The sequence below is a fragment of the Globicephala melas genome, chromosome 12, assembly GCF_963455315.2.
Source record: "Globicephala melas chromosome 12, mGloMel1.2, whole genome shotgun sequence".
Classification (NCBI taxonomy): Eukaryota; Metazoa; Chordata; class Mammalia; order Artiodactyla; family Delphinidae; genus Globicephala; species Globicephala melas.
In genome coordinates, this window is record NC_083325.1 from 54451129 (window position 1) to 54478494 (window position 27366).

Below are 27366 nucleotides of genomic sequence, written 5' to 3' on the forward strand. Positions count from 1 at the left end.
CATTCGTATTGTAGCATATCTGGGAAATTTGTTCCTTTTAGTGGCTGAATAATATTCCATTATATGTATATACCACATTTTGTTTATCCATTCATCTGTTGACAGGCACTTGAGCAGCTTCATCTGTTTAGAAAAATGATATTTTTAATATTCTCTTCAATTCTTCTGGTTTTCAATTTAATTTTTGCTCTTTTCGTAGCTCATACTTATTTGTTATGGGGAGTTTGGGGGGAGTTTTGCTGTTTGCTTTCAACTTTATCTGTTAGTCCTAGAATTTTAGTCTTTACACTTAAGTCATTCAAATTTTTCTTTTTATAGCATCTTAGTTTAGCACTTTCTGTACTCAAATTTTTTATGTCTTTTATTTCATTTTTATTTCTGTGTGTGTGTGTATTTGCACACGGGTCCTACTTTAGAAAGATAAACTTTAAAATTTTACCTATTGGACATATTTTAGCATTTAGATCTTTTTACTTTGAATTGTGTTTAGAACACTTTGTCATCTTGTACTTTTATCTTAAGTCTTAGTTTATAAATAGTAGGCAGAAATTACCATCAGAGTGACAGCTGTGAGATTAGCTCACACCCTGTGCAGGAGTTGGACTATTTTTTCCCCTCCATTTGTCCCTGAAGCAACTTTTCAGTTCTCTTTCATGGAATCCTGTCACCTGGAAGCTTTAACCTGATTCAGTGACTCCAAGAAAAGGAGCTTTATTAATAATTCTTTCACCTGGTAGTGGTCCTGCTTTCACATGTCATATATCAACCATTCCTTCTGTGAGAAATGATATGTTATAAAAACTGCGGTCTCTGTCCTTTACGATCACTGGAACCTGAGGAAGCTGTGAAGAGACCTGTAGTCAAGAATGCACATTTAAGTAAACATCCAGTCAGTTCCAACTTTGTCCACTCCTATGCGAATAACAAATTAGAAAAAGTAATTAGTGCCTGTAGACAAATTAAAATATATTTACTTAAAGACTTATAAGTTAACTAAAGAGTAAGAGAGGGCAGCCTGTGTAATATCATAGAAATGCCAGAAAGCAAGAGATCTAGCCGTCACTGGTGTGTCTGTGAACTAGTCAGGACTCATCTTTCTGACTAGAAATAGAGAGGGGAGTTTCAACTTGGTGTTCTCTAAAAGTCCTCCAAATGCTAAAATTTCGTGATTTTCTATCTCTACCTTGTTACCTTACCAACAAATTGCCATCTATACATTTGGGACTCTAGTACCAACTCCTGCAGTCAGGCTGTGTGTCAGAAATCCTGGGGAACTTTTTAGAAATGCAAGTCCCTGGATGTCACCCCACATGTGCTGGATCAGAATCTCTAATGGCTGAGGCCTAGGGATCTCTTGTTTTGTTTTGTTTTAAGTTCCTCAACTAATTCTGAAATTCTCAGTCTGCCAGTGACAGTGGACCTGCATTTAGGAACTAGACACATTTGTGATCAAATGTTGCTGACCTAAACCTCATTGAATTCATTTAGTTCTGAAGTTCTTACTGGCAGATACTTTGACTTTCCATTTTACATTAGCCACATGGCAAGAGGAACTTATTCCATTACGCTCATGCACCAGCTAGTAATATTCAAAGACTAGCATCAAACCAGATACCACATTTCTTTATCTTTCACATCATCCTATTCTGCTCTGCCTACAAAAATAATTCCTAAAATCTTTGATCATGATAAATTGAATGATATACAAAAGGAAAACCAAGTAAGGAAAAGAAAATGCTTAAACATTTGTTCATTGACTCTCTGCAGTATAGATTAGCAGTTCTTACAGTAGTTTCTAAGGTAGATAGGTTGACAGATACCTCCTTCACTGGCACTAGTGATCTATGATTTGTGGGATCACTGGTTCTCACAGGTTCAAAACATCATCAGGAAAGCCAGAAAGAAAAGAAAAATTGTACTCTCACAGTAGTTTTTTTTTTTTAATAATAGTTCATGAAGTGGGACAGCATTGTAGCTACCACTTCTTTTTTTAATTTAATTTATTTTTTTATACAGCAGGTTCTAATTAGTCATCCATTTTGTACACATCAGTGTATACATGTCAATCCCAATCTCCCAATTCATCACACCACCTCCTCCCACCCCCACCACTTTCCCCCCTTGGTGTCCATACGTTTGTTCTCTACATCTGTGTCTCAATTTCTGCTCTGCAAACCGGTTCATCTGTACCATTTTCTAGGTTCCACATATATGCGTTAATATACAATATTTGTTTTTCTCTTTCTGACTTGTTTCATTGTGTATGACAGTCTCTAGATGTGTCCACGTCTCTACAAATGACGCAATTTCGTTCCTTTATATGGCTGAGTAATATTCCATTGTATATATGTACAACATCTTTATCCATTCATCTTTCAATGGGCATTTAGGTTGTGTCCATGATCCGGCTATTGTAAATAGTGCTGCAGTGAACGTTGGGGTGTATGTGTCTTTTTGAATTATGGTTTTCTCTGGGTATATGCCCAGTAGTGGGGTTGCTGGGTCATATGGTAATGCTATTTTTAGTTTTTTAAGGAACCTCCATACTGTTCTCCATAGTAGTTGTATCAATTTACATTCCCACCAACAGTGCAAGAGGGATCCCTTTCTCAACACCCTCTCCAGCATTTGTTGTTTGTAGATTTTCTGATGATACCCATTCTAACCAGTGTGAGGTGATACCTCATTGTAGTTTTGATTTGCATTTCTCTATTAGTGATGTTGTAAAACTTTTCATGTGCTTCTTGGCCGTCTGTATGTCTTCTTTGGAGAAATGTCTATTTAGGTCTTCTGCCCATTTTTGATTGGGTTGTTTTTTTAATATTGAGCTGGATGAGCTGTTTATATATTTTGGAGATTAATCCTTTGTCCGTTGATGCATTTGCAAATATTTTCTCCCATTCTGAGGGTTGTCTTTTCGTCTTGTTTATGGTTTCCTTTGCTGTGCGAAAGCTTTGAATTTTCACTAGGTCCCATTTGTTTACTTTAGTTTTTATTTCCATTACTCTAGGAGGTGGATCAAAAAAGACCTTGCTGTGATTTATGTCAAAGAGTGTTCTTCCTATGTTTTCCTCTAAGAGTTTTATAGTGCCCGGTCTTACATTTAGGTCTCTTATCAATTTTGAGTTTATTTTTGTGTATGGTGTTAGGGAGTGTTCTAATTTCATTCTTTTACATGGAGCTGTCCAGTTTTCCCGGCACCACTTGTTTAAGAGACTGTCTTTTCTCCATTGTATATCCTTGCCTCCTTTGTCATAGATTAGTTGACCATAGGTGTGTGGGTTTATCTCTGGGCTTTCTATTCTGTTCCATTGATCTATATTTCTGTTTTTGTGTCAGTACCATATTGTCTTGATGACTGTAACTTTGTAGTATAGTCTGAAGTCAGGGAGTCTGATTCCTCCAGCTCCGTTTGTTTCCCTCAAGACTGCTTTGGCTATTTGGGGTCTTTTGTGTCTCCATACAAATTTTAAGATTTTTTGTTTTAGTTCTGTAGAAAAAATGCCATTGGTAATTTGATAGGGATTGCATTGAATGTGTAGATTGCTTTGGGTAGTATAGTCATTTTCACAATGTTGATTCTTCCAACCAAGAACATGGGCTCTCTCTCCATCTGTTGGTATCATCTTTAATTTCTTTCATCAGTGTCTTATAGTTTTCTGCATAAAGGTCTTTGGTCTCCCTAGGTAGGTTTATTCCTAGGTATTTTATTCTTTTTGTTGCAGTGGTAAATGGGAGTGTTTCCTTAATTTCTCTTTCAGATTTTTCATCATTAGTGTATCGGAATGCAGGAGATTTCTGTGCATTAATTTTGTATCCTGCAACTTTACCAAATTCATTGATTAGCTCTAGTAGTTTTCTGGTGGCATTTTTAGGATCCTCTATGTATAGTATCATATCATCTGCAAACAGTGACAGTTTTACTTCTTTCCCAATTTGCATTCCTTTTATTTCTTTTTGTACTCTGGTTGCCGTGGCTAGGACTTCTAAAACTATGTTGAATAATAGTGGTGAGAGTGAACATCCTTGTCTTGTTCCTGATCTTAGAGGAAATGCTTTCAGTTTTTCACCATTGAGAATGATGTTGGCTGTGGGTTTGTCATATATTGCCTTTATTTTGTTGAGGTAGGTTCCCTCTATGCCCACTTTCTGGAGAGTTTTTATCATAAATGGGTGTTGAATTTTGTCAAAACCTTTTTCGGTATCTATCGATATGATCATATGGGTTTTATTCTTCAATTTGTTAATATGGTGTTTCACATTGATTGATTTGCGTATATTGAAGAATCCTTGCATCCCTGGGATAATTCCCACTTCATCATGGTGTATGATCCTTTCAATGTGTTGTTGGATTCTATTTGCTAGTATTTTGTTGAGGATTTTTGCATCTATATTCATCAGTGATATTGGTCTGTAATTTCCTTTTTTTGTGACATCTTTGTCAGGTTTTGGTATCAGGGTGATGGTAGCCTCGTAGAATGGGGTTGGGAGTGTTCCTTCCTCTGCAATTTTTTAGAAGAGTTTGAGAAGGATGGGTGTTAGCTCTTCTCTAAATGTTTCATAGAATTCACCTGTGAAGCCATTTTGTCCTGGACTTTTGTTGGTTAGAAGATTTTTAATCAGAGTTTCAGTTTCATTACTTGTGATTGGTCTGTTCATATTTTCTATTTCTTCCTGGTTCAGTCTTGGAAGGTTACACCTTTCTAAGAATTTGTCCATTTCTTCCAGGTTGTCTGTTTTACTGGCATAGAGTTGCTTGTAGTAGTCTCTTAGTATGCTTTGTATTTCTGTGGTGTCTGTTGTAACTTCTCCTTTTTCATTTCTAATTTTATTGATTTGAGTCCTCTCCCTCTTTTTCTTGATGAGTCTGGCTAATGGTTTATCAATTTTGTTTATCTTCTTAATGAACCAGCTTTTACTTTTATTGATCTTTGCTACTGTTTCCTTCATTTCTTTTTCATTTATTTCTGCTCTGATCTTTATGATTACTTTCCTTCTGCTAACTTTGGGTTTTGTTTGTTCTTCTTTCTCTAGTTCCTATAGGTGTAAGGTTAGATTGTTTATTTAACATTTTTCTTGTTTCTTGAGGTAGGCTTGTATAGCTGTAAACTTCCCTCTCAGAACTGCTTTTGCTGCAGCCATAGGTTTTGGATCATCGTGTTTTCATTGTCATTTGTCACTCGGTATTTTTTGATTTCCTCTGAGTTCTTCGGTGATCTCTTGGTTATTTAGTAACGTATTGTTTAGCCTCCATGTGTTCGTGTTTTTTACGTTTTTTCCTTGTAATTCATTTCTAATCTTATAGCGTTGTGGTCAGAAAAGATCCTTGATATGATTTCATTTTTCTTAAGTTTACTGTGGCTTGATTTGTGATCCAAGATGTGATCTATCCTGGAGAATGTTCCATGCACAGTTGAGAAGAAAGTGTAATCTGCTGTTTTTGGATGGAATGTCCTATAAACATCAATTAAATTTATTTGGTCTGTTGTGTCATTTAAAGCTTGTGTTTCCTTATTAATTTTTTGTTGGTTCATCTGTCCATTGGTGTAAGTGAGGTGATAAAGTCCCCCGCTATTATTGTGTTACTGTCGATTCCCTCTTTTAGAGCTGTAAGTAATTGCCTTATATATTGAGGTGCTCCTATGTTGGGTGCATGTTTATTTATAATTGGTATATCTTCCTCTTGGATTGATCCATTGACCATTATGTAGTATCCTTCCTTGTCTCTTGTAACATTCTTTATTTTAAAGTCTATTTTATCTGATATGAGTATTGTTACTCCAGCTTTCTTTTGATTTCCATTTGCATGGAATATCTTTTTCCATCCCCTCACTTTCAGTCTGTATGTGTCCCTAGGTCTGAAATGGGTCTCTTGTAGACAGCATATATATGGGTCTTGTATTTGTATCTATTCAGCAAGCCTGTGTCTTTTGGTTGGAGCACTTAATCCATTCACGTTTAAGGTAATTATTGATATGTATGTTCCTATGACCATTTTCTTAATTGTTTTGGGTTTGTTTTTGTAGGTCCTTTTCTTCTCTTGTGTTTCCCACTTAGAGGAGTTCCTTTAGCATTTGTTGTAGAGCTGGTTTAGTGGTGCTGAATTCTCTTAGCTTTTGCTTGTCTGTAAAGCTTTTGATTTCTCCATCGAATCTGAATGAGATCCTTGCTGGTAGAGTAATCTTGGTGGTAGGTTCTTCCCTTTCATCACTTTAAGTATATCATGCCACTCCCTTCTGGCTTGTAGAGTTTCTGCTGAGAATCAGCTGTTAACCTTATGGTAGTTCCCTTGTATGTTATTTGTTGTTTTTCCCTTGCTGCTTTCAGTAATTTTTCTTTGTCTTTAATTTTTGCCAATTTGATTACTATGTGTCTCGGCATGTTTCTCCTTGGGTTTATCCTGTATGGGACTCTCCGCTTCCTGGACTTGGGTGGCTGTTTCCTTTCCCACGTTAGGGAAGTTTTCGACTATAATGTTTCCAAATATTTTCTTGCATCTTTTCTCTCTTTTTCTTCTCCTTCTGGGACCCCTATAATGCGAATGTTGTTGCATTTAATGTTGTCCCAGAGGTCTCTTAGGCTGTCTTCGTTCTTTTTTCTTTATTCTGTTCTGCAGCAGTGAATTCCACCATTCTGTCTTCTAGGTCACTTATCCGTTCTTCTGCCTCAGTTATTCTGCTATTGATTCCTTCTAGTGTGTTTTTCATTTCAGTTATGGTATTCTTCATCTCTGTTTGTTTTTTCTTTAATTCTTCTAGATCTTTATTAAACACTTCTTGCATCTTCTCAACCTTTGCCTCCATTCTTTTTCCGATGTCCTGGATCCTCTTCACTGTCATTATTTTGAATTCTCTTTCTGGAAGATTGCCTATCTCCGTTTTGTTTAGTTGTTTTTCCAGGGTTTTTTCTTGTTCCATCAACTGGTACATAGCCCTCTGCCTTTTCATCTTGTCTATCTTTCTGTGAATGTGGTTTTTGTTCCACAGGCTGCAGAATTGTATGTAGCTTCCACTTCTTTATTTTTTGTTTTTTTCTCCAGTTTCCATTTACTCTTTAACCTGCTGTAGTACGGCTCCCCTCCTCCATTAAAACCTCTGTCATTGTCACCAAAGATGTAATATATTTCAACCTAGTAGACACTTCCCTTTCCTCATCTCAGAGGTGCTCTCAGCAGATTTGACATGCTTGACCATTCCCTCCTTGAAACACTCTTTTGGCCTCTTGACTCCACGTTTTCCTGGTTTTTCTCCTACTTTACAAAGCAAACCTTCTCAATCTCCTTTTCTAACTTTGCTTCCATATAACTTCTCAACTGCGAAGTTTCTCAGGGCTTGGTCCTGGCGCTTTTTTCTCTCCTTAATTTCTTCCTAAGTAATTTTTTCCATCCGCATGGACTTAGTACCATAGCAGTTATTATTTTCATCCCAGACTCACCTCTGTGCTGCACAGAATTAATCTCCAGTTGGACATCTTACTGACTTCTCAAACTGTCCACAGTTGAACTTCAGCTCTCCCAGCCCTGACTCAGCTCCTCTTTATCTCATGGCTCTGTACTCAGTTGTTCAAGGCAGAACATGGGGAACCATATTTTATTCCTTCTGTTCCTTTACCCTGCCATCACATCCGTTAACAGTGCATACCAAACAAGCTTTGTGATTTTTACCATGTCACTATACCACCTAGCCTGTTATTTACTTAATTATTTTTGTGTAACCAACTTGTCTCATCCCAAGGAATAATAGTAAGTCACCAGTCTGATGTGCTAGTTATAGTCTTTCTAATTAAATATTCATATACTCCAAGTCATGTATACCATCATGTCTGACATGCTTTCAGAAACACATTGCATTAACCTCTAAAATGTATGGTGAATCTTCCATATTTCTCCATCTATACCATCATCACTCACCTGGATAACTGGTGAAGCTACCTAACTAGGTTTCTTGCTTGCATCTTCCCTTCCAACACATTTTCATACATTTAGAAGAGTGATCTTAAAATATAAATTAACTCATGTCACTTTGTAGCTTAAAACCTTTCCAGAAGTTCTTAACACATAAACATAAACTCCATTTTCCTAGTCTTGTTCCCCAAGACTCTGCAAGATCTAGCCCCGATCTCATTTCTTGCCACTTTGCCCACGTTCACTTTGGTCAAGCTACAACGGTCATCTCCTGGATCAAAGAACAGAACTCTTTCCCATCTATTTCAGGACCTTTACATACGAATCCCTAATCCCATTCACACCTGCATGTCTAGTTCCTTTTCCTATTTTATGTCTTGATTAAATGTTACCTCCTGAGAAAGGCCATTTCTGACCATGGTAATCAAAGTAACTGAAGCTCATTTTTTACCTTAACCTTGTTTCCTTCTCACTACTTTACCACAGTTATTACTTCAGTGTCCTTTTTTGTTTTGTCTTTGCAGCTGAAATGTAAATTCCATAAGGGCAGGGTCCGTGTCGTCAGTTCCATAATGCTTCCCTATTGTCTGAGACAGTGCATGACATAGTAGTAAATACTGTTGAGTGAATGACTGTCCCCATAAATAGGGGCCTACATCTATTTTATAGAATGCCATTCTGTGGATTGCAGTGTAATTCTTGAACCTAAGTCCCCAAATAAAGGATTGAGCTAGACAAAATAGAAAGAACTGAGAGTGTAGTTAAGGAAATACCAGGCATAGGGAGCAACATTTGTAAGAGCCCCACATCGAGAGAGGGCAATCCCTACAAGTACTGTAGCCAAAATGGTCAAAGATGAACCAGAAAAAGTAAGCAGGGGCCGGATCATGTATAGGCAGTTGTGTAAATCTTGTGAGAAATTTGAACTGCATCCTAAAAGCAATAGAAAGTCATTGAAAAATGTAGATGCAATCAGATTTGCATTTTAGAAGAATCCCTCTGACAGAATTGCAGAAAATAGATTGGAAGTAGGAGGCCTTGTCAGTAAGGTGAATGAAGATGAGAGCCTAAACTAAGGACATAGCCAGAAAAATGGAGAGAAGTGTAAGATTTGAGGGAGGATTGAAGAGATAGAATCAGTCAAACTTCACAGTTACAGTGATTATATTTTATTTGGGGCATTTTAGTAGAATAATAGAGAACATAGGGTGATAATCTCTGATCTATTTGGATTCTAAAATCCAGAAGTCCCTTACAAAAATATTTACTTATTATTTTTTTTTGCAAAACCTGACCTAAACTGACACAAAGCTACTCTGATCTTTATTTATCCCACTTAGTAGAGTTCCCCAACCAGGGATTGAACCTGGGCCATGGGAGTGAAAGCACCGAGTCCTAACTGCTGAACCGCCAGGGAATTCCCTCCGATTTCTTACTGTATTTGATTGCAGGGTGATATCCCCCTTAACTGGGATAGACATCATGTTAACTTTTCAAAATCACAACATTTGAAAACACATGTGGATCATCTTTATGTTTCGAACAGACTTATTTCACAGTCACATGTATAGCCTTACCGTTACTCAGATGTTAAGGGTGAGGAAGGAGAAGGAGTAAATGTAACTCACTACTGATTTGGAGACTTTACTCATCAGCTGGATATATGAGTCTGGAAGTTGGGAAGAGTGGTCCATGTATAGGTAGTGGTTGAAGCCATAAAAGGCATGACACTGTGTTTACTTCTGTGCTACTTATTATTATTATATAATTATTATTATTTAAATTTTTTTCCTCTTTCCATTACATTGGTAAGTCCCTGAAGACAAAATTTTACAATGTACATCTTTATATGCCCAACACGTAGCATTAATGACTGCCACATACTAGATAACCAGTAAATGTTTGTGGATGAGTTAATAGTTGAATGAATGATATTTTCTTTTCATGTAACCATAAATTTTACTGCTTGAAGAAAGACTAAAGAAATCATCTAATCTGAGCTTTCTTTAGGTCTTTGGTATATTTTGAATTTATTTTTTGTACGTGCTATGAGGGGTCAGAGTTTGACTTCATTCTTTTGCTTGTGAATATCCACTTAGCCCAGCATCATTTGTTGAAAAGACTGTTCTTTTCCCATCGAATTTTCTTAGCACGCTTATCAAAAATCTACTGACCATAAATGTAAGGATTTATTTCTGGACTGTTCTATCCTGTTGATCTGTATGTCTGTCCTTAGGCCAGTACTACACTCTTGATTGCCATAACATTCTAGGAAGTTTTGATATCAGGAAATGTGTGAGTTCTTTCTTTACAAATGAAAAAACTAAAGTCACTGAGCCCAAGATAAAATTTTAAAAAATTATAAAAATTAATGGAGTCAGAACCAAACCTCAGGTAACTTGATTCACATCACCTTTCTTTTAAATATCTTTTATTATAAGTCACTACAGATATATACAAAGAGAGAGAGAATACCATAGCAAATACCCATGTATCCACTACTCAGTGTGACTTTTTTCTTAACCAGAAAAGTTAGATGTATTTGAAGACTCCTATGTACTTCCCTGATCACATTATCTTCCTTACCTCCCCAGTGGTGATCATTGTCCTTAACCTTTTTCCATTCTTTTTTTTTTTTTTTTTGTGGTACGCGGGCCTCTCACTGTTGTGGCCTCTCTCGTTGCGGAGCACAGCCTCTGGACGTGCAGGCTCAGCAGCCATGGCTCACGGGCCCAGCCGTTCCGCGGCATGTGGGATCTTCCCGGACCGGGGCACGAACCCATGTTCCCAGCATTGACAGGCGGCCTCTCAACCACTGCGCCACCAGGGAAGCCCCATTGTATTTTTATGTAATTTGATAGCATATATATTTGTATCCACTGATCATATATAATATTGTTTTGCATGTTTTTTTTAGGTAAATAATGTACATACAATTGTATAACTTGCTTTGCTATTCAACATTCTGATTTTGAGGTTCCACATTAATATATGTATCTGTCTCATTTTTTACAACTGCTGCGTAATATTCTATGATATGCCACAATTAATCTGTTTTCTTTGGACAAGCATGTAGGTTGTTTCCAATTTCCAGACTTACCCAAGAAAAAAGCTGCAGAGCACAATCTTGTATGTATCTCCTTATCCATGTGTGCTTGTCTTTCTCTAGAGTCTATATCTAGAATTTGAATTCCTAATTGTATTCACATCCTAATGTTTCTTGTTAAATTAATTTCTGAATTGATAGAACTATCTTACACTCAAGATAGAAAGGGATCTATAAGAATCCTATCTCTATATCTTGAATAACATTTGATATTATCAGACCTTTTTGCCCTGCTGATGGGTAAATAGTATGTCATTATTGCTTAATTTTCATTGCCCTAATAATGAGGTTGAGCATCTCTTCATGTTTATTGACATCATTTGTTTTGTCTTCCTGAATTGCTTATTGATGATGTTTGACCATTTTTCCTATTGAGTTTGTCTTTTTCTTACTGATTCATAGGAGGTTTTTACATATCCTTTGTCTTTTATTTGTGCATAGATATCTTCTCTATATTTGTGCTCTTTTCACTTTGTTTATGATATCTTTTGTTAAATAAGTCTTTAAATTTTTATGTTTTGTGCTCTCTGTGTTTCATTCAATTCAGCAATTATATGTTGAACACCTGCTATGCATCATTCTACCCATTGGGTATATAGCATTGAGCAAAGGAAACAAAGATACCTGCCTTCATGGAGCTTATCATTCTACTTCTAGGGATAGAGAAAGAATAAAAAAATATGTGAGTAAAATATAAAGTATGTCAGAAGCAATAAGTACAATGAAAAATAAAATAGGACAAGGAAATATTAGATAGGCCATGTTGGGATAGGGTGAACTGTGATTTTAGTGGAGTGGTCAAGGCAAGCCTAACTGAGATGACATTTGAGCAATAGCTTCAAGTAGGTGTTTGGGCATAGGGCACAGTAAGTTCTAAGAAAGTAAGGTGGGAGCAAGCCTAACATATTCAAGAAACATCAAAGGGCCAGTGTGGCTCAGAGTAGGTGGTTGAGGGAGGAATGTAGTAGCAGATGAGGTCAGCAAGGTAATGAGGCAAGATCCTTTAGGCTCTTGCAGACCATTATAAGGATTTTTCCTCTTGAGTGAGATGGGAAAACCATTGGATGGGGTTTTGAGTGAAGGAGTGATATAATCTGACTTCAGGCTCACTCTAGTTCCTTTGTTGAAAATAGACTATGGAAGATAGAGGTAGAAACAGAGCATTTTGGCTATTGCAGTAATCCAAAGGAGAAATGATACTGGTACCACCAGCATAGTACAAGGTGAGAAGTGGTCACATTCTAGATATATCTTGAAAGTAGAATTGACAAGGTTTGCAGATCACTTGATTGTGGCAAGAGAGAAAGACAAAGAAGACATACTTTCAAGCATGAGGAGCTTGGAAAGAGTTATTTATGAAAATAGGAAAGATTGCCTACAGAACAGGAGATTTTTGTGGGGAGAGGGAACATGGGGAAGTTGGATGTTCAGTTTTGGACATTTTTTGACATACTTGTTAGACATATAACTTTAGGAGTCCTCTGCACATAAATAGCTTTTAAGGTCATGAGACTGGATGAGATCACCAAAGGAATTAGTGTACACTATAGATAAAGAAGTGGTCCAGAGTATTTTGATGGTAAGAGCCAAGGAGTTGAGTAGGAACTAGCTAAAGACACTGAGAAGGGCCAGTGAGATAGGAGGCAAACAATGAGAATGAGGTGTCCTGGAAGCCAAGTGAAGAAAAGTGTTTTTAGGAGGAGGAGGTGATCAACTGTTTCATAATGCTGATAGGTCAAGTACTGTGAATACCTAGAATTAACATTTGTACTTTGTGATGTAGTGGCCGTCAGTGACCTTTTTTTTTAATGAAGTAATATCTTATTTTTTAAAATTATTTTATATTGGAGTATAGTTCATTAACAGTGTTGTGTTTCAGGTGTACAGCAAAGTGATTCAGTTATACATGTATCTATTCTTTTTCAGATTCTTTTCACACTTAGGTTATTACAGAATATTGAGCAGAGTTCCCTGTACTGTCCTTGTTTGTTATCTATTTTAAATATAGTAGTGTGTATATGTCAATCCCAAACTCCCAATTTATCCCTCCCCCCACCCACCTTTCCCCTTGGTTAGCCATAAGTTTTTCTTTTTTTAAAAAATGTTATTTATTTTTTGGATGCATTGGGTCTTCATTGCTGCGTGCGGGCTTTTCTCTAGTTGTGGTGAATGGGGGCTACTGTTTGTCGCAGGGCGTGGACTTCTCGTTGCAGTGCATGGGCTTCTCATTGTGGTGGCTTCTCTTATTGCAGAGCACGGGCTCTAGGCATGCGGGCTTCAGTAGTTGCAGCACGTGAGCTCAGTAGTCGCGGCACGCATGCTTCGTAGTTGTGGCGCGTGGGCTCAGTAGTTGTGGCTCATAGGCTGTAGGGCACCTGGGCTTCAGTAGTTGTGGAGCGTGGGCTCTAGAGCTCAGGCTCCATAGTTGTGGCGAACAGGCTTAGTTGCTCCACAGCATGTGGGATCTTCCCAGACCAGGGATCGAACCCATGCCCCCTGCATTGACAGGAAGATTCTTTGTGGCGCCACCAGGGAAGTCCCAAACGATAAGTTTGTTTTCTAAGTCTGTGAGTCTGTTTCAGTTTGGAAATAAGTTCATTTGTATCATTTTTTTTTTTTTTAATTTTTTTGCGGTACGCGGGCCTCTCACTGTTGTGGCCTCTCCCGTTGCGGAGCACAGGCTCCGGACGCGCAGGCTCAGCGGCCATGGCCCACGGGCCCAGCCGCTCCGCGGCATGTGGGATCCTCCCGGACCGGGGCACGAACCCGCGTCCCCTGCATCAACAGGCGGACTCTCAACCACTGCGCCACCAGGGAAGCCCCTTGTATCATTTTTTTAAGATTCCGCATATAAGTGATGTGGTATGATATTTGCCTTTCTCTGTCTGACTTCACTTAGTATGATAATCTCTGGGTCCATCCATGTTGCTACAAATGGCACTATTTCATTCTTTTTAATGGCTGAATAATATTCCAATGTATATGTGTACCACATCTTCTTTATCCATTCCTCTGTCGATGGGCATTAAGGTTGCTTCCATTCTTGGCTATTGTAAACAGCACTGCAATGAACATTGGGGTGCATGCATCCTTTCAAACCATGGTTTTCTCCAGATATATGCCCAGGAGTGGGATTGCTTGATCATATGGTAGCTCTATTTTTAGTTTTTTTAAGGAACCTCCATATTGTTCTCCATTGTGGCTGTACCAATTTACATTCCCACCAACAGTGTAGGAGGGTTCCCTTTTCTTCACACCCTCTCCAGCATTTATTGTTTGTAGACTTTTTTTTTTTACGGTATGCAGGCCTCTCACTGTTGTGGCTTCTCCCATTGCGGAGCACAGGCTCCGGACGCGCAGGCTCAGCGGCCATGGCTCATGGGCCTAGCCGCTCCGCAGCATGTGGGATCTTCCCAGACTGGGACATGAACCCATGTCCCCTGCATCGGCAGGCGGACTCTCAACCACTGCGCCACTAGGGAAGCCCTGTAGACTTTTGATGATGACCATTCTGACTGGTGTGAGGTGATATCTCATTGTAGTTTTGGTGTGCATTTCTCTAATAATTAGTGATGTTGAGCATCTTTTCATGTGCCTCTTGGCCACCTGTATGTCTTTGGAGAAATGTCTATTTAGGTCTTCTGCCCATTTTTTGATTGGGTTGTTTGTTTTTTTGATATTGAGCCACATGAGCTGTTTGTAAGTTTGGAGATTAATCCCTTGTTGATCGCATCTTTGCAAATATTTTCTCCCATTCTGTGGGTTGTCTTTTCGTTTTGTTTATGGTTTCCTTTGCTGTGCAAAAGCTTTTGAGTTTAATTAGGTCCCATTTGTTTATTTTTGTTTTTATTTCCATTACTCTAGGAGATGGATTGAAAAAGATATTGCTGCGATTTATGTCAAAGGGTGTTCTGCCTATGTTTTCCTCTAAGAGTTTTATAGTATCTGCTGTTACATTTAGGTCTTTAATCCATTTTGAGTTTATTATTATGTATGGTGTTAAAGAATGTTCTAATCTCATTCTTTTACATGTAGCTGTCCAGTTTTCCCAGCACTATTTATTGAAGAGACTGTCTTTTCTCCATTGTGTAGTCTTTCCTCCTTTGTTGTAGATTAGTTGACCATCGGCGCATGGGTTTATCTCTGGGCTTTCTATCCTGTTCCATTGATCTATATTTCTGTTTTTGTGCCAGTACCATACTGTCTTGATTACCATAGCTTTGCAGTATAATTTGAAGTCAGGAAGCCTGATTCCTCCAGCTCTGTTTTTCTTTCTCAAGATTGCTTTGGCTATTCAGGGTCTTTTGTGTCTCCATACAAATTTTAAAATTATTTCTTCTAGTTCTGTGCAAAATACCGTTGGTAATTTGATAGGGATTGCATTGAATCTGTAGATTGCCTTGGTAGTATAGTCATTTTGACAGTATTGATTCTTACAATCTAAGAACATGGTGTGTCTTTCCATCTGTGTCATCTTCGATTTCTTTCATCAGTGTCCTATAGTTATGTGGTTATAGATCTTTTGTCTCCTTAGGTAGGTTTATTCCTATATATTATTTTTGATGCAAGAGTAAATGGGATTGTTTCTTTAATTTCTCTTTCTGATCTTTTGTTGTTACTGCATAGAAATGCAGTAGATTTCTAGGTATTAATTTTGTATCCTGCAACTTTACTGAATTCATTGATGAGCTCTAGTAGTTTTCTGGTAGCTTATTCAGAATTTTCTATGGATAGCATCATGTCATCTGCAACAGTGACAGTTTTACTTCTTCTTTTCTGATTTGGATTCCTTGTATTTCTTTTTCTTCTCTGATTGCCATGCCTAGGACTTCCAAAACTGTGTTGAATGAAAGTGACAAGAGTGGACATCTTTGTCTTGTTCCTGATCTTCGAGGAAATACTTTCAGCTTTTCCCCACTGAGTTTGATATTAGCTATAGTTTTGACATATATGGCCTTTATTATGTTGAAGTATGTTCTCTCTATACCCACTTTCTGGAGACTTATCATCATAAATGGGTGTTGAATTTTGTCAAAGCTTTTTCTATTGAGATGATCATATGTTTTTTATTCTTTAATTTGTTGATGTGGTGTGTCATACTGATTGTTTTGTGGATATTGAAAAATCCTTGCATCCCTGGGATAAACCCCACTTTTTCATGGTGTATGATCCTTTTAATATATCGTTGGATTCAGTTTGCAAATATTTTGTTGAAGATTTTAGCATCTATCTTAATCAGTGATACTGGCCTGTAATTTTCTTTTTTTGTGTTATCTTTGTCTGATTTTGGTATTAGGGTGATGGTGGCCTCGTAGAATGAGTTTGGGAGTGTTCCTTCCTCTGCAGTTTTTTGGAAGAGTTTCAGAAGGATAGGTGTTAACTCTTCTCTAAATGTTTGATAGAATTCAGCTGTGAAGCCATCTGGTCCTGGACTTTTGTATGTTGGAAGATTTTTAATCACAGATTTCAATTTCACTACTTGTGATTGGTCTGTTCATATTTTCCATTCTTCCTGGGTCAGTCTTGGGAGATTGTACCTTTCTAAGAATTTGTCCATTTCTTCTAGGTTGTCCATTTTATTGGCATATAGTTGCTTGTAGTAGTCTCTTATGATCCCTTGTATTTCTGTGGTGTCCATTGTAACTTCTCCTTTTTCATTTCTAATTTTATTGATTTGAGCCCTCTACCTTTTTTTCTTGAGGAGTCTGGTTAAAGGTTTATCAATTTTGTTTATCTTTTCATAGAACTAGCTTTTAGTTTCATTGATCTTTTCTGTTGTTTTCTTTGTCTCTATTTCATTTATTTATTCTCTGATCTTTATGATTTCTTTTACTAACTTTGAGTTTTGTTTGTTCTTCTTTCTCTATTTGCTTTAGGTGTGAGGTTAGGTTGTTTATTTGAGATTTTCTTGTTTCCTGAGGTAAGATTTTATTGCTATCAACTTCTCTCTTAAGACTGCTTTTGTTGCGTCCCATAGGTTTTGGATTGGCATGCTTTTGTTTTTATTTGTCTCTAGGTATTTTTTGATTTCCTCTTTGATTTCTTCAGTGATCCATTAGTTGTTTAGTAGCATATTGTTTAGTCTCCACGTGTTTGTGTTTTTTACAGTTTTTTGTTTTGTTTTGTTTTACAGTTTTCTTTTCCTAGCATTGTAGTTGGAAAAGATTCTTGGTACAATTTCAGTTTTCTTAAATTACCAAGGTTCACTTTGTGGCCCACCGTGTGATCAGTCCTGGAGAGTGTTCCATGGGTACTGGAGAAGAATGTGTATTCTGCTGCTTTTGGATGGAATGCTCTGTAAATATCAATTAAGTTCATCTGGTCTAATGTGTCATTTAAGGCCTGTGTCTCCTTATTGATTTTCTGTCTGGATCATCTGTCCATTGATGAAAGTGGGGTATTAAAGTCCCCCACTATTGTGTTACTGTTGATTTCCTCTTTTACAGCTGTTAGCAGTTGCCTTATTTATTGAGGTGCTCCTATGTTGGGTGCATGTATATTTATAATTGGTATATCTTTTTCTTGGATTGATCCCTTGATCATTATGTAGTATCCTTCCTTGTCTCTTGTAACATTCTTTATTTTAAAGTCTATTTAGTCTGATATGAGTATTGCTACTCCAGCATTCTTTTATTTCCATTTGCATGGGATAGCTTTTTCCATCTCCTCACTTTCAGTCTGTATGTGTCCCTAGATCTGAAGTGGATCTCTTGTAGACAGCATATAGATGGGTCTTATTCTTGTATCCATTTAGCCAGTCTTTGTCTTTTGTTGGATCATTTAATCCATTTACATTTAAAGTAATTATCGACATGTATGTTCTTATTGCCATTTTGTTAATTGTTTTGGATTTGTTTTTGTAGGTCTTTTTTCGACCCTTCCTCTTTTGTTCTCTTGTGATTTGATGACTAACTTTACTGTTGTGTTTGGATTCCTTTTTCTTTTTTGTAGTATATCTATTGTAGATTTTCAGTTTGCAGTTACCATGAGGTTTTGATGTAGCAGTCTATATGTAAACTAGATTGTTTTAAGTTGCTGGTCTTTTAATTTCAAATCCATTTCCAATATTCTGCATTTGTACTCTCCTCACGATTGCTGGTTTTGATATCATATTTGTATGTGGATCATTTCCTACCTTTACTGTATGTTTGCCTTTACCAGTGAGCTTTTCCATTCTTAATTTTCTTGTTTCTAGTTGTAACCTTTTCTTTTCCACCTTGAGAAGTTCCTTTAGCGTTTGTTGCAAAGCTGGTCTGGTGGTGCCAAATTCTCTTAGCTTTTGCTTGTCTATAAAGCTTTTGATTTCTCCATTGAATCTGAATGAGAGCCTTGCTGATTAGAGCATTCTTGGTTGTAGGTTCTTCCCTTTCATCACTTTAAATATATCCTCCACTCCCTTCTGGCTTGCAGAGTATCTGCTAAGAAATCAGCTAATAACCTTATGAGAATTCTCTTGTATGTTATTTGTTGCTCTTCCCTGTTGCTTTTATTATTTTTTCTTTGTCTTTATTTTTGTCAGTTTGATTACTATGTGTCTCGGCATGTTCCTCCTTCGGTTTATCTTGCCTGGGACTCTCTGTGCTTCTTGGACTTGAGTGACTGTTTCCTTTCCCACGTTAGGGAAGTTTTCAGCTATTATCTCTTCAGATATTTTCTCAGGTCCCTTCTCTCTGTCTTGTTCTTCTGGGATCCCTATAATGTGAATGTTGGTGCCTTTAATGTTGTCTCAGAGGTCTCTTAGACTGTCCTCATTTCTTTTCATTCTTTTTTCTTTATTCTGTTCCATAGCAGTGATTTCCACCATTCTGTCTTCCAGCTCACTTATCTGTTCTTCTGCCTCAGTTATTCTGCAATTGATTCCTTCAAGTGTATTTTTCATTTCAGTTATTTTATTGTTCATCTCTGTTTGTTTGTTCTTTAGTTCTTCTCTTTGTTAAACATTTCTTGTATATTCTGAGTCTGTGCCTTTTCCAAGATCTTGGATCATCTTTACTATCATTACTCTGAACTCTTTTTCAGGTAGATTGCCTATCTCCACTTCACTTAGATGTTCTTCTGCGGTTTTATCTTGTTCCTTCATTTGGAACATATTCCTCTGCCATGTCATTTTGTCTAACTTTCTGTGATTATGGTTTCTGTTCCACAGGCTACAGGATTGTAGTTCTTCTTGTTTCTGCTGTCTGCCTGCTGGTGGATGAGCCTAAGAGGCTTGTCCAGCCTTCCTGGTGGGAAGGACTAGTTCCTGCCCATTGGTGGGTGGGGCTGGGTCTTGTCCCTCTGGTGGGCAGGGCCATGTCAAGGGGTATGTTTAGCAGGAAGCTCTGTGCTCAGGAACACTTTAAGCAGCCTGTCTGCTGATGTGTTCCTGCCCTGTTGGTTGTTTGACCTGACATATCCCAGCACTGGAGCCTACAGGCTGTTGGGTGGGGCCAGGTCTTGGTGAGAAAATTGCAGCCACCAGTAGGGCTCACGCCAATGAGTACTCCCCAGAACTACTGCTGCCGGTGTCTTTGTCCCCACAGTGAGCCACAGCCACCCCCTGCCTCCACAGAAAACCCTCCAATACCAGCCAGTAGGTCTGGCCCAGGCTCTTTTGAGGTCATTTATTTTTTCCCTTGGTCCTGGTGCACATGAGACTTTGTGTGCACCCTCCAAGAGTGCAGTTTCTGTTTCCCCTAGTCCTGTGGAATTCCTGTTATCAAAACCTGCTGGCCTTCAAAGCCAGATTCTCTGGGGGCTCCTCCTCCCTTTGCCAGACACCCAGGCTGGTGAGCCTGATGTGGGGCTCAGAACTTTTGCCCCTGTGGGAGAACTTTTGTGGTATGATTATTTTCCAGTTTGTGGGTCCTCTACCCGTCGGGTATGGTATTTGATTTATCATGATTGCCCCCCTCCTACTATCTCGTTGTGGCTTCTTTGTCTTTGGATGTAGGATATCTTTTTTTTGGTAGGTTCCAGGAATTTTTTGTCAGTGTTGTTCAGCAGTTAGTTGTGATTTGGGTGTTTTCATAAGAAGAGGTGAGCTCACGTCTTTCTATTCTGCCATCTTGTCTCTCCCCCCCATAATATCTCTGGCCATCAGTGACCTTGACAAGAGCAGTCAGTGGAATGAGAAGGGCAAAACTCTTACTGGGCTCAAGGAGACAAATTAGAAGCAGGGAGCATTGGAAACAATTAGTTTCCTTCATTTAACAGTCACTTTTTGAATAAGAAAATAAGCAGCAAATATAACTAGATATTTTAAATGAATATAATTAAGAGCCTTGAAAAGAGTTTCACAGATGATTAGTATGGTTTTGTGTAAAAAAAGAGAGATCATTTATTAAGTCAAGGAAGTTCCTCTATTCCTAATTTAAGGTTTTTATCATTTTTTAAGTGCATTATTTTCTGTTTTTTTCTGCATTAATGGAAATGGGCCTAAGATTTATTTCCTTTATTTGTGATTGATGGATTTTTCTAACATTGAACCATCCTTTCATTCTTAAGGTAAATCTTACTTGGTCACATAGGATTTTATTGTTACTATTATTGTTTTTATTTTGTGCTTTTTAAAAATACATTGATTTATGAATTTTAGAGTTTTTTCAATCCATATTTTACAGTAAGATTGGTTTTTAATTGTCTAATGTCACTGTCTAGTTTTAGTGTCAGGGTTATATTAGCGTGATAAAATAAGTTGAGTAGTTTTAAATAGTTGGCATTTTTTTTCTTAAATAGTTGACATATGAGATTATCTTTTCCTTGAGGATTAGAGAAAGCTACCTTTGAAAGTATCTGGGTTTTGTGTCTCTTTTAAGAAGGGAACACTTAGTTATCAATTTCTTTGATATTTATTAGCTTATACAGCTTTTCTTTTTTTTTAGTTGGTTTTGGTAATTTATTTTCTTCAATATTATCCATTCTATCATGTTTTCAAATATATTAGCATAAAGAATGTTATTTTAAGTTTTAATAATCTTTACTATATCTGTAATTATGCCATTTTTTTCACTCGTAATGTTTTATCATTTTTTTAATCAGTTTTGCTATACATGTCTTTCTTAGTACTTTTTTTTTTTTTTTTTTTTTTTTGCGATACACGGGCCTCTCACTGTTGTGGCCTCTCCTGTTGCGGAGCACAGGCTCCGGACGCACAGGCTCAGCAGCCATGGCTCACAGGCCCAGCCGCTCCGCAGCATGTGGGATCCTCCCGGACCGGGGCACGAACCCACGTCCCCTGCATCAGCAGGCGGACTCTTCAACCACTGTGCCACCAGGGAAGCCCCTTAGTACATTTTTTAAAAGAACCAACTTTTTTATTTTGTTGATCTTCTCGTTAGTTACTGTATCAACTTAATTGAAACAAATTAATTTTATTTCCTTTCTTCTAGTTCCTTTAGGTTTACTCTTCTCTTTTTTCTGTCTTAAATTGAAATGTCTCATATTAACATTATTTCAGGAAGACACATAATCTCAGCTTGTCCCATTATTAATGGTGCTAAGCTTGACAATTTCAGTTAAGGTGATAACTGCTAGTTCTCTCCATTGTTAACAGGCCATTATTCCCTTTGCAGTTACTAAGTAGACTTAAGGTAATACTTTGTGCAAATATTTTATTACCTGACATCATTTCATCTAATGAGTTTAATAAACCAAGGATGATCTTTACCCTAATCATTTGTTTCACTGGGGGTTGCTAATGATTTTCTATTTCTGTTATTCTTTCTACATTTATTAGGTGGGAGTATTCTGTTAAGAAGAGTTTCCCCCTATTTTTGTACCCTCTTTTTATTTTTTTTATTTTAGTTAGGTGTCTGTTTTGTTTTTTGCTTCTTTTTAAATTGTTGTTTTTATTTTTTTCAGTTTATTATAATCAATTACAGTCATTATTGTTTTTGATGCTCAAACTGTCCCAGATGTGGCTAGTAGGAACCCCTTTAAACTGGCCTTTGTGTTCTTTTGACACATCTCCATGAACCTTTGAACACTTCTTGCTTTCTGACACAAATGACCTAAGCCTACTTTTTACTCTCCCTGCCCCAGACTTGGAATGAGCCTTTAATTAATGGCACCATCTTGACTAAAAGCTGCCCACTGTTCTTCTGTTGTGCTATTTTCTGTTTTTAGAGTTCATTATTATTTGCTGTAATAAAGTTTACAGAGACTTTCCTGGCAGTCCAGTGGTTGACTCCATGCCTCCACTGTAGGGGGCACAGGTTTGATCCCTGGTTGGGGAACTAAGATCCTGCATGCCACGTAGTGTAGCCAAAAAATAAATTAATAAAATGTGAAGTTTACATATTCCATTCTCTTGTCTTACGAGTTTCCGTTGTAAAATGGTTTTGTGGTGGGCCACCCAGAAGGTGGGAAGGAATGCTGCTTTTTTCCACTAATTGAGTGATACTGTACATGTAACTTTCTTAAAATTTAAAGCTCTCCTCACCTCAGCTCCTTTAGGTAGTATATTCCCTTAAAACCAATAGACTATTCATGTATTAAGACAGTGTTCCCCAATCTTTTTGGCACCAGGGACCAGTTTTGTGGAAGACAGTTTTTGCATGGACGGGGGATGGGGGGATGGTTCAGGTGCTAATGCAAGCGATGGGGAGCAGCAGATGAAGCTTTGCTCGCTCGCCTGTCGCTCACCTCCGGCTGTGTGGCCCACTTCCTAGCAGGCCACAGACAGGTACCAGTTCGCAGCCCAGAGGTTGGGAACCCCTGCATTAAGATACTTGGCTAAAATGGATAGGTTTAGCTGCATACCCTGATGGTAATGCTAGCTGGCATTGAAATGAAAGCTTAAAACACCCAGTGGGTATTCTTGGCGACAGAACTTAAACCAAAACCAATTTGGAGTACTTTATGATTATTATATAAAATCTCAGTTTCCCTGGAAGTAATTCCTTTTGAGGAATTACTTACAAAACTCTCGAATTCTACTTCCATTTTATTAAGGCAATTAAAAATCCTATTGCTTTCAGGGTTATTTTGGTTCACGTAAGCTCAGTTTATTTGGATTTGTGATACAGAAAAAGGTTAATCAAGAGTGTAAAATAAGTTTAGGAGGATAGATATTGGGCCCAGCCCTGTTGCCTTAGCCTGGCATTGGCCATGGCTCTCAATAAGAATGGGTGTTTAAAAGTGGCAGAGCCGGGCTTCCCTGGTGGCGCAGTGGTTGAGAGTCCACCTGCCAATGCAGGGGACACGGGTTCGTGCCCCGGTCCGGGAAGATCCCACGTGCCGCGGAACGGCTAGGCCCATGAGCCATGGCCGCTGAGCCTGCGTGTCCGGAGCCTGTGCTCCGCAACGGGAGAGGCCACAACGGTGAGAGGCCCACGTACCACAGAGCCCAGCTCCTCACCTACAATGTGCTAGGAGCTGCAAGGTAGTAGAAAGAGATACTCTCTTCATAGCCATCCTGACTGTACTTCAAAAGTTCTAATAGGAATTAACAGAATAGATAAGCATATATCTGGATATGAAAAGGTAGCTTCTACCACTAAGTTCTAGTTTCAAGATAGATTTCTAGTGATCTTCTGATTTGTGCCTTGGTTGATAATAGGAACTTATTGGTATAGATATTTTGCCTCACTAAAGGTTAACACTAAATTTTGTAGAAATACTAAAAAAAAAAATGAGCCTTTAGAATTTGAATTTCAAATCATTAATCATTAATTTTATTATTGAAGTAGAGACTGAATGATTTAGACTACTGTAATAGCCATTGTTGGTAATGTGAATCTAGTCCAAATCATAAAGCATCTCAAAAACTCTAAAAAACTTTGTGAATGATTATTTTTTCATTTAATTTGCTTTGGTGATTTTTCTGTTTTATTCTTGTGTTTAATTTTAGACTGTAAACTCCTTGTGATATAAACTGTATTTATAGCTTACATTCTCTACACTGTTGGTAAAGTATCATGGATACCCTTATGCAATAAATATTTACCAGCTGTTGCAGGTCCTAACCAAAGGCTTAGTGCTCTTTCTGGCACTACAGTTGTCATCTTTGGCAGAAAGCTAACATTTAAAATCTTGGCTAGAATTATTTTCCTTAAGCAAGGGAAACCTGTGGAGTGTTGAATTATTCAACCCTTTATTTATTTATTTTTCTTCTTTTTGCGGTACGCGGGCCTCTCACTGTTGTGGCCTCTCCCGTTGCGGAGCACAGGCTCCGGACACGCAGGCTCAGCAGCCATGGCTCACGAGCCTAGCACTCCGTGGCATGTGGGATCTTCCCGGACCGAGGCAAGAACCCGTGTCCCCTGCATTGGCAGGCGGACTCTCAACTGCTGCGCCACCAGGGAAGCCCCTCAACCCTTTTTTTAATTTGACAACTAAGGTTTTGCCTTATCCAAATTTTAATAATTCATATGATATTTATATGCTCACCAGAGATCAACTTACTTAAGCTGTTAGCTTATTAGATACTCCTAATAAGACACTGAGTGCTTTATTTTAGCTTTCACCTATATCTCTACTTGTTAATTTTCCATTATTTTTCCTTTTTGAAGATGAGTATGTATATATTTTTTTAACCTCAAAGAGAAGCTCTGTTTTATAAAGCATTAATTTGCCTTTTGAGCTAATAAACCGTTCTATGCGGAGGATTCCTTATCTCCATGAGAAGAAAAATTATGGCTAATGAAGATATAAAGTACGAAAAACTTTTTGTCATAACTCTTGCTGTGAATAAAATAATAGTGAACATTTATTAATAATGATAATGTCTTCCTCTCCCTTTGACGTTTTCCCCTTTTTAGGAGGTATTTCAGTACTTTATAAAACTCAGTAGACTTTTACTTCTCACACCTGGCTATTAAATATGTAAATGTTCATAGGATTTCCTTTACTGCTTTCTCATAATATTTCTGAAGACTTTCCAGCGCTTCTTAGTACTACTGCATCTTAAGGACTTAGCCATTTGACTTAATAGTATAGTCATCAAGTATCCACCTTACTTGTTTACATTTTTAAATGAAAAAGAGGAAATAATGTATTGAGCTTATGAAACATTTAAGATCTGTGAAATGCATATTATTTCATAGGTATAGACCTAACGTTGTAGTACTTGAATGAAAAGGAAATAAGAATTACCTTTAAAAAGCAAAGGTTTTCTCCCTAGTTGAAATATTATGATCATACTGATAAAACTTTTTCCAGGAATTTTTGCCTATTAAACAAGAAAACAAAAAATCCCTCTCAGAAAACATGGATGCATTTGAAAAAGTGAGAACAAAATTAGAAACACAGCCACAAGAAGAATACGAAATCATCAATGCAGAGGTAGGATATCATATCTTTTTTTTTAAATCTGATATTACCAGTCAGGATACAAATAAAATACCTTGTGATTTATAAACATAATCCCACATCAAAATTACACTGCTTTTGGCCTTTATGCTGAAAAACTTAAAGAACAAAGAGTAAGCTGAGTATGGTCCTTTAAATAAATTATAAAGATCAAAGCCAAGATGAATTTCCAAGCATATCATGTTAATTCTGGTTTTTGGAAAAAAACAATTCTGTTTTTAAATTTTTTAAATACTCCCAAGGAGAAGTTCAAATGAAACTAACTCATAATGTTTTATTACTTGAAAATTATTTGATTGTTCTATCTGTACTTTTTTTAATAAAAGAAAATTCACTTTAAATAGTACAATACCATGAAATCCAAATATTTGCTTGACTGTTTTGTGTTTACCACAGTCATAAATATTCAGTTGAAACAGATTGAACATGCATGTTGAAAATTTTTCGGTAAGATTGGAAAACAACCACAGCTTATGAATGAAAATTACATACGTACTAAAATGGAAATAGCAATAGGTTAAGGATGAGGAATTCCAGATTCAGATTATGCCACTAACTAGCAAGTAGTAATTGTCTTAAGTTACCTGAAATCATATCAATCAGTTGCATTTAATATGTAGGAATTAGACAAGAGCATGATTCATATATTGGTAATAGTCTTTCAATCTTAAATTGTCTCTATCTATCACCCTCACAGAGGGTGAGATGCTTTGTGTAAAATCAGATCAAACCGTGGACAATTGGCAGTGACAGCATATTTTAAAGGAAAGACTCTCAGAAAGTAATTGACTGGGTTTTCAGACTAGTCTAAGTCACAGTTTCCACATCTGCATCATTTTGGATTATCTTAAAGATGCCACTTGATCTCTGTTGTCAGATGTTACAGAAGTAAAGCTAAAGTGGTTTGTACAGTCATAACTGACGTAGGTTTCGTTAATGCCTTCTCTTTGTTGCCTCTTACATTTATGTATTAGAAACTCCTCCAGTGATTGATTGTAAACATATGAAAACCATATTTTAATCACTATATTGTAAAAAGTGATTCATTTTGTATTTTTTATATGTTCATTCATAGACTGCAACACGTTTGCTTATAAAAGATCTCATTTCTTCATTTTGACTAGTCAGATCACTGAACAATTACTTAAATTGTTTTTAAATTATTGAATAAATTGTAATTAAATAAACCATTTGTTTCTTTCCATTGTCAGATTAAACATGGTGGTTTTGTTTATTATCAAGAGGGCTGCTGTTTGGTTCGTTCCAAAGATGAAGAAGGTACAAAACAGTTTTTCCTTTTAAGAAATATCTGATTTTTCAGGTTTCACATTTTTCATTGGAAATTTGGTATTGATTTTTCAAAGGTATAGAAAATATGTTTTCAATTTCTGATTTTTTTCTCTTTTTTTAAATGAGTAGTTTTTTAATTTCTGGGTTTACCTAAGATATAATTAACAGCTACATTCAAAAGCTCTGGCAGAGAGAATGGAGGTGGGAACCAGCATTTTTTGAGCATTTACCAAATCCTGGATACTGTGCTAGGCACTATATAGACTATTCAGGGTCACGTAACGTTTTCTTACTTTTCTAGGTTCTATATGGTCTACAAATATTAGACTATAACTATCAAGTAACATCACGTAGGTTGATGCATTGAATAATATTGAATAACGTAGGGTAGTATTAAATACTAATGCCATTTTCTGTACACATCAAACTGCTGTCAGTGTTCAAAGATGCCAAAACGTAGCCTCTTACAGAAGCGGAATGCTAGTTTAAAACATTGAAATACCATTTAAAATTTTTTGAAGTATATTTTGTGGAATTATCTCCTTTATCCTTTTCTTTATGCAGCAGACAATGATAATTATGAAGTTTTGTTCAATTTGGAGGAACTTAAATTAGAGCAACCCTTCATTGATTGTATCAGAGTTGCTCCTGATGAAAAATATGTAGCTGCCAAGATAAGAACTGAAGATTCTGAAGCATCTACCTGTGTAGTTGTGAAGCTCAGTGATCAACCTGTAATGGAAGCTTCTTTCCCAAATGTGTCCAGTTTTGGTAA

At 37.2% G+C, this 27366-nt stretch overlaps 1 protein-coding gene across 3 annotated transcripts in view; it reads left to right on the plus strand.

Annotated features, from left to right (window-relative positions):
• The window catches only part of PREPL (prolyl endopeptidase like), a 57072-nt gene that overhangs the window by 3172 nt on the left and 26534 nt on the right, over positions 1-27366 (plus strand). For 2 of the 3 annotated variants that reach the window (XM_060309390.1, XM_030857789.2), the window contains 3 exons: positions 25152-25274; positions 26513-26579; positions 27156-27362. In XM_060309390.1, coding sequence (XP_060165373.1) covers positions 25152-25274; positions 26513-26579; positions 27156-27362 — 397 coding nt within the window. The remainder of the gene's footprint in view (positions 1-25151; positions 25275-26512; positions 26580-27155; positions 27363-27366) is intronic. The other variant, XM_060309391.1, reaches the window with a different exon arrangement.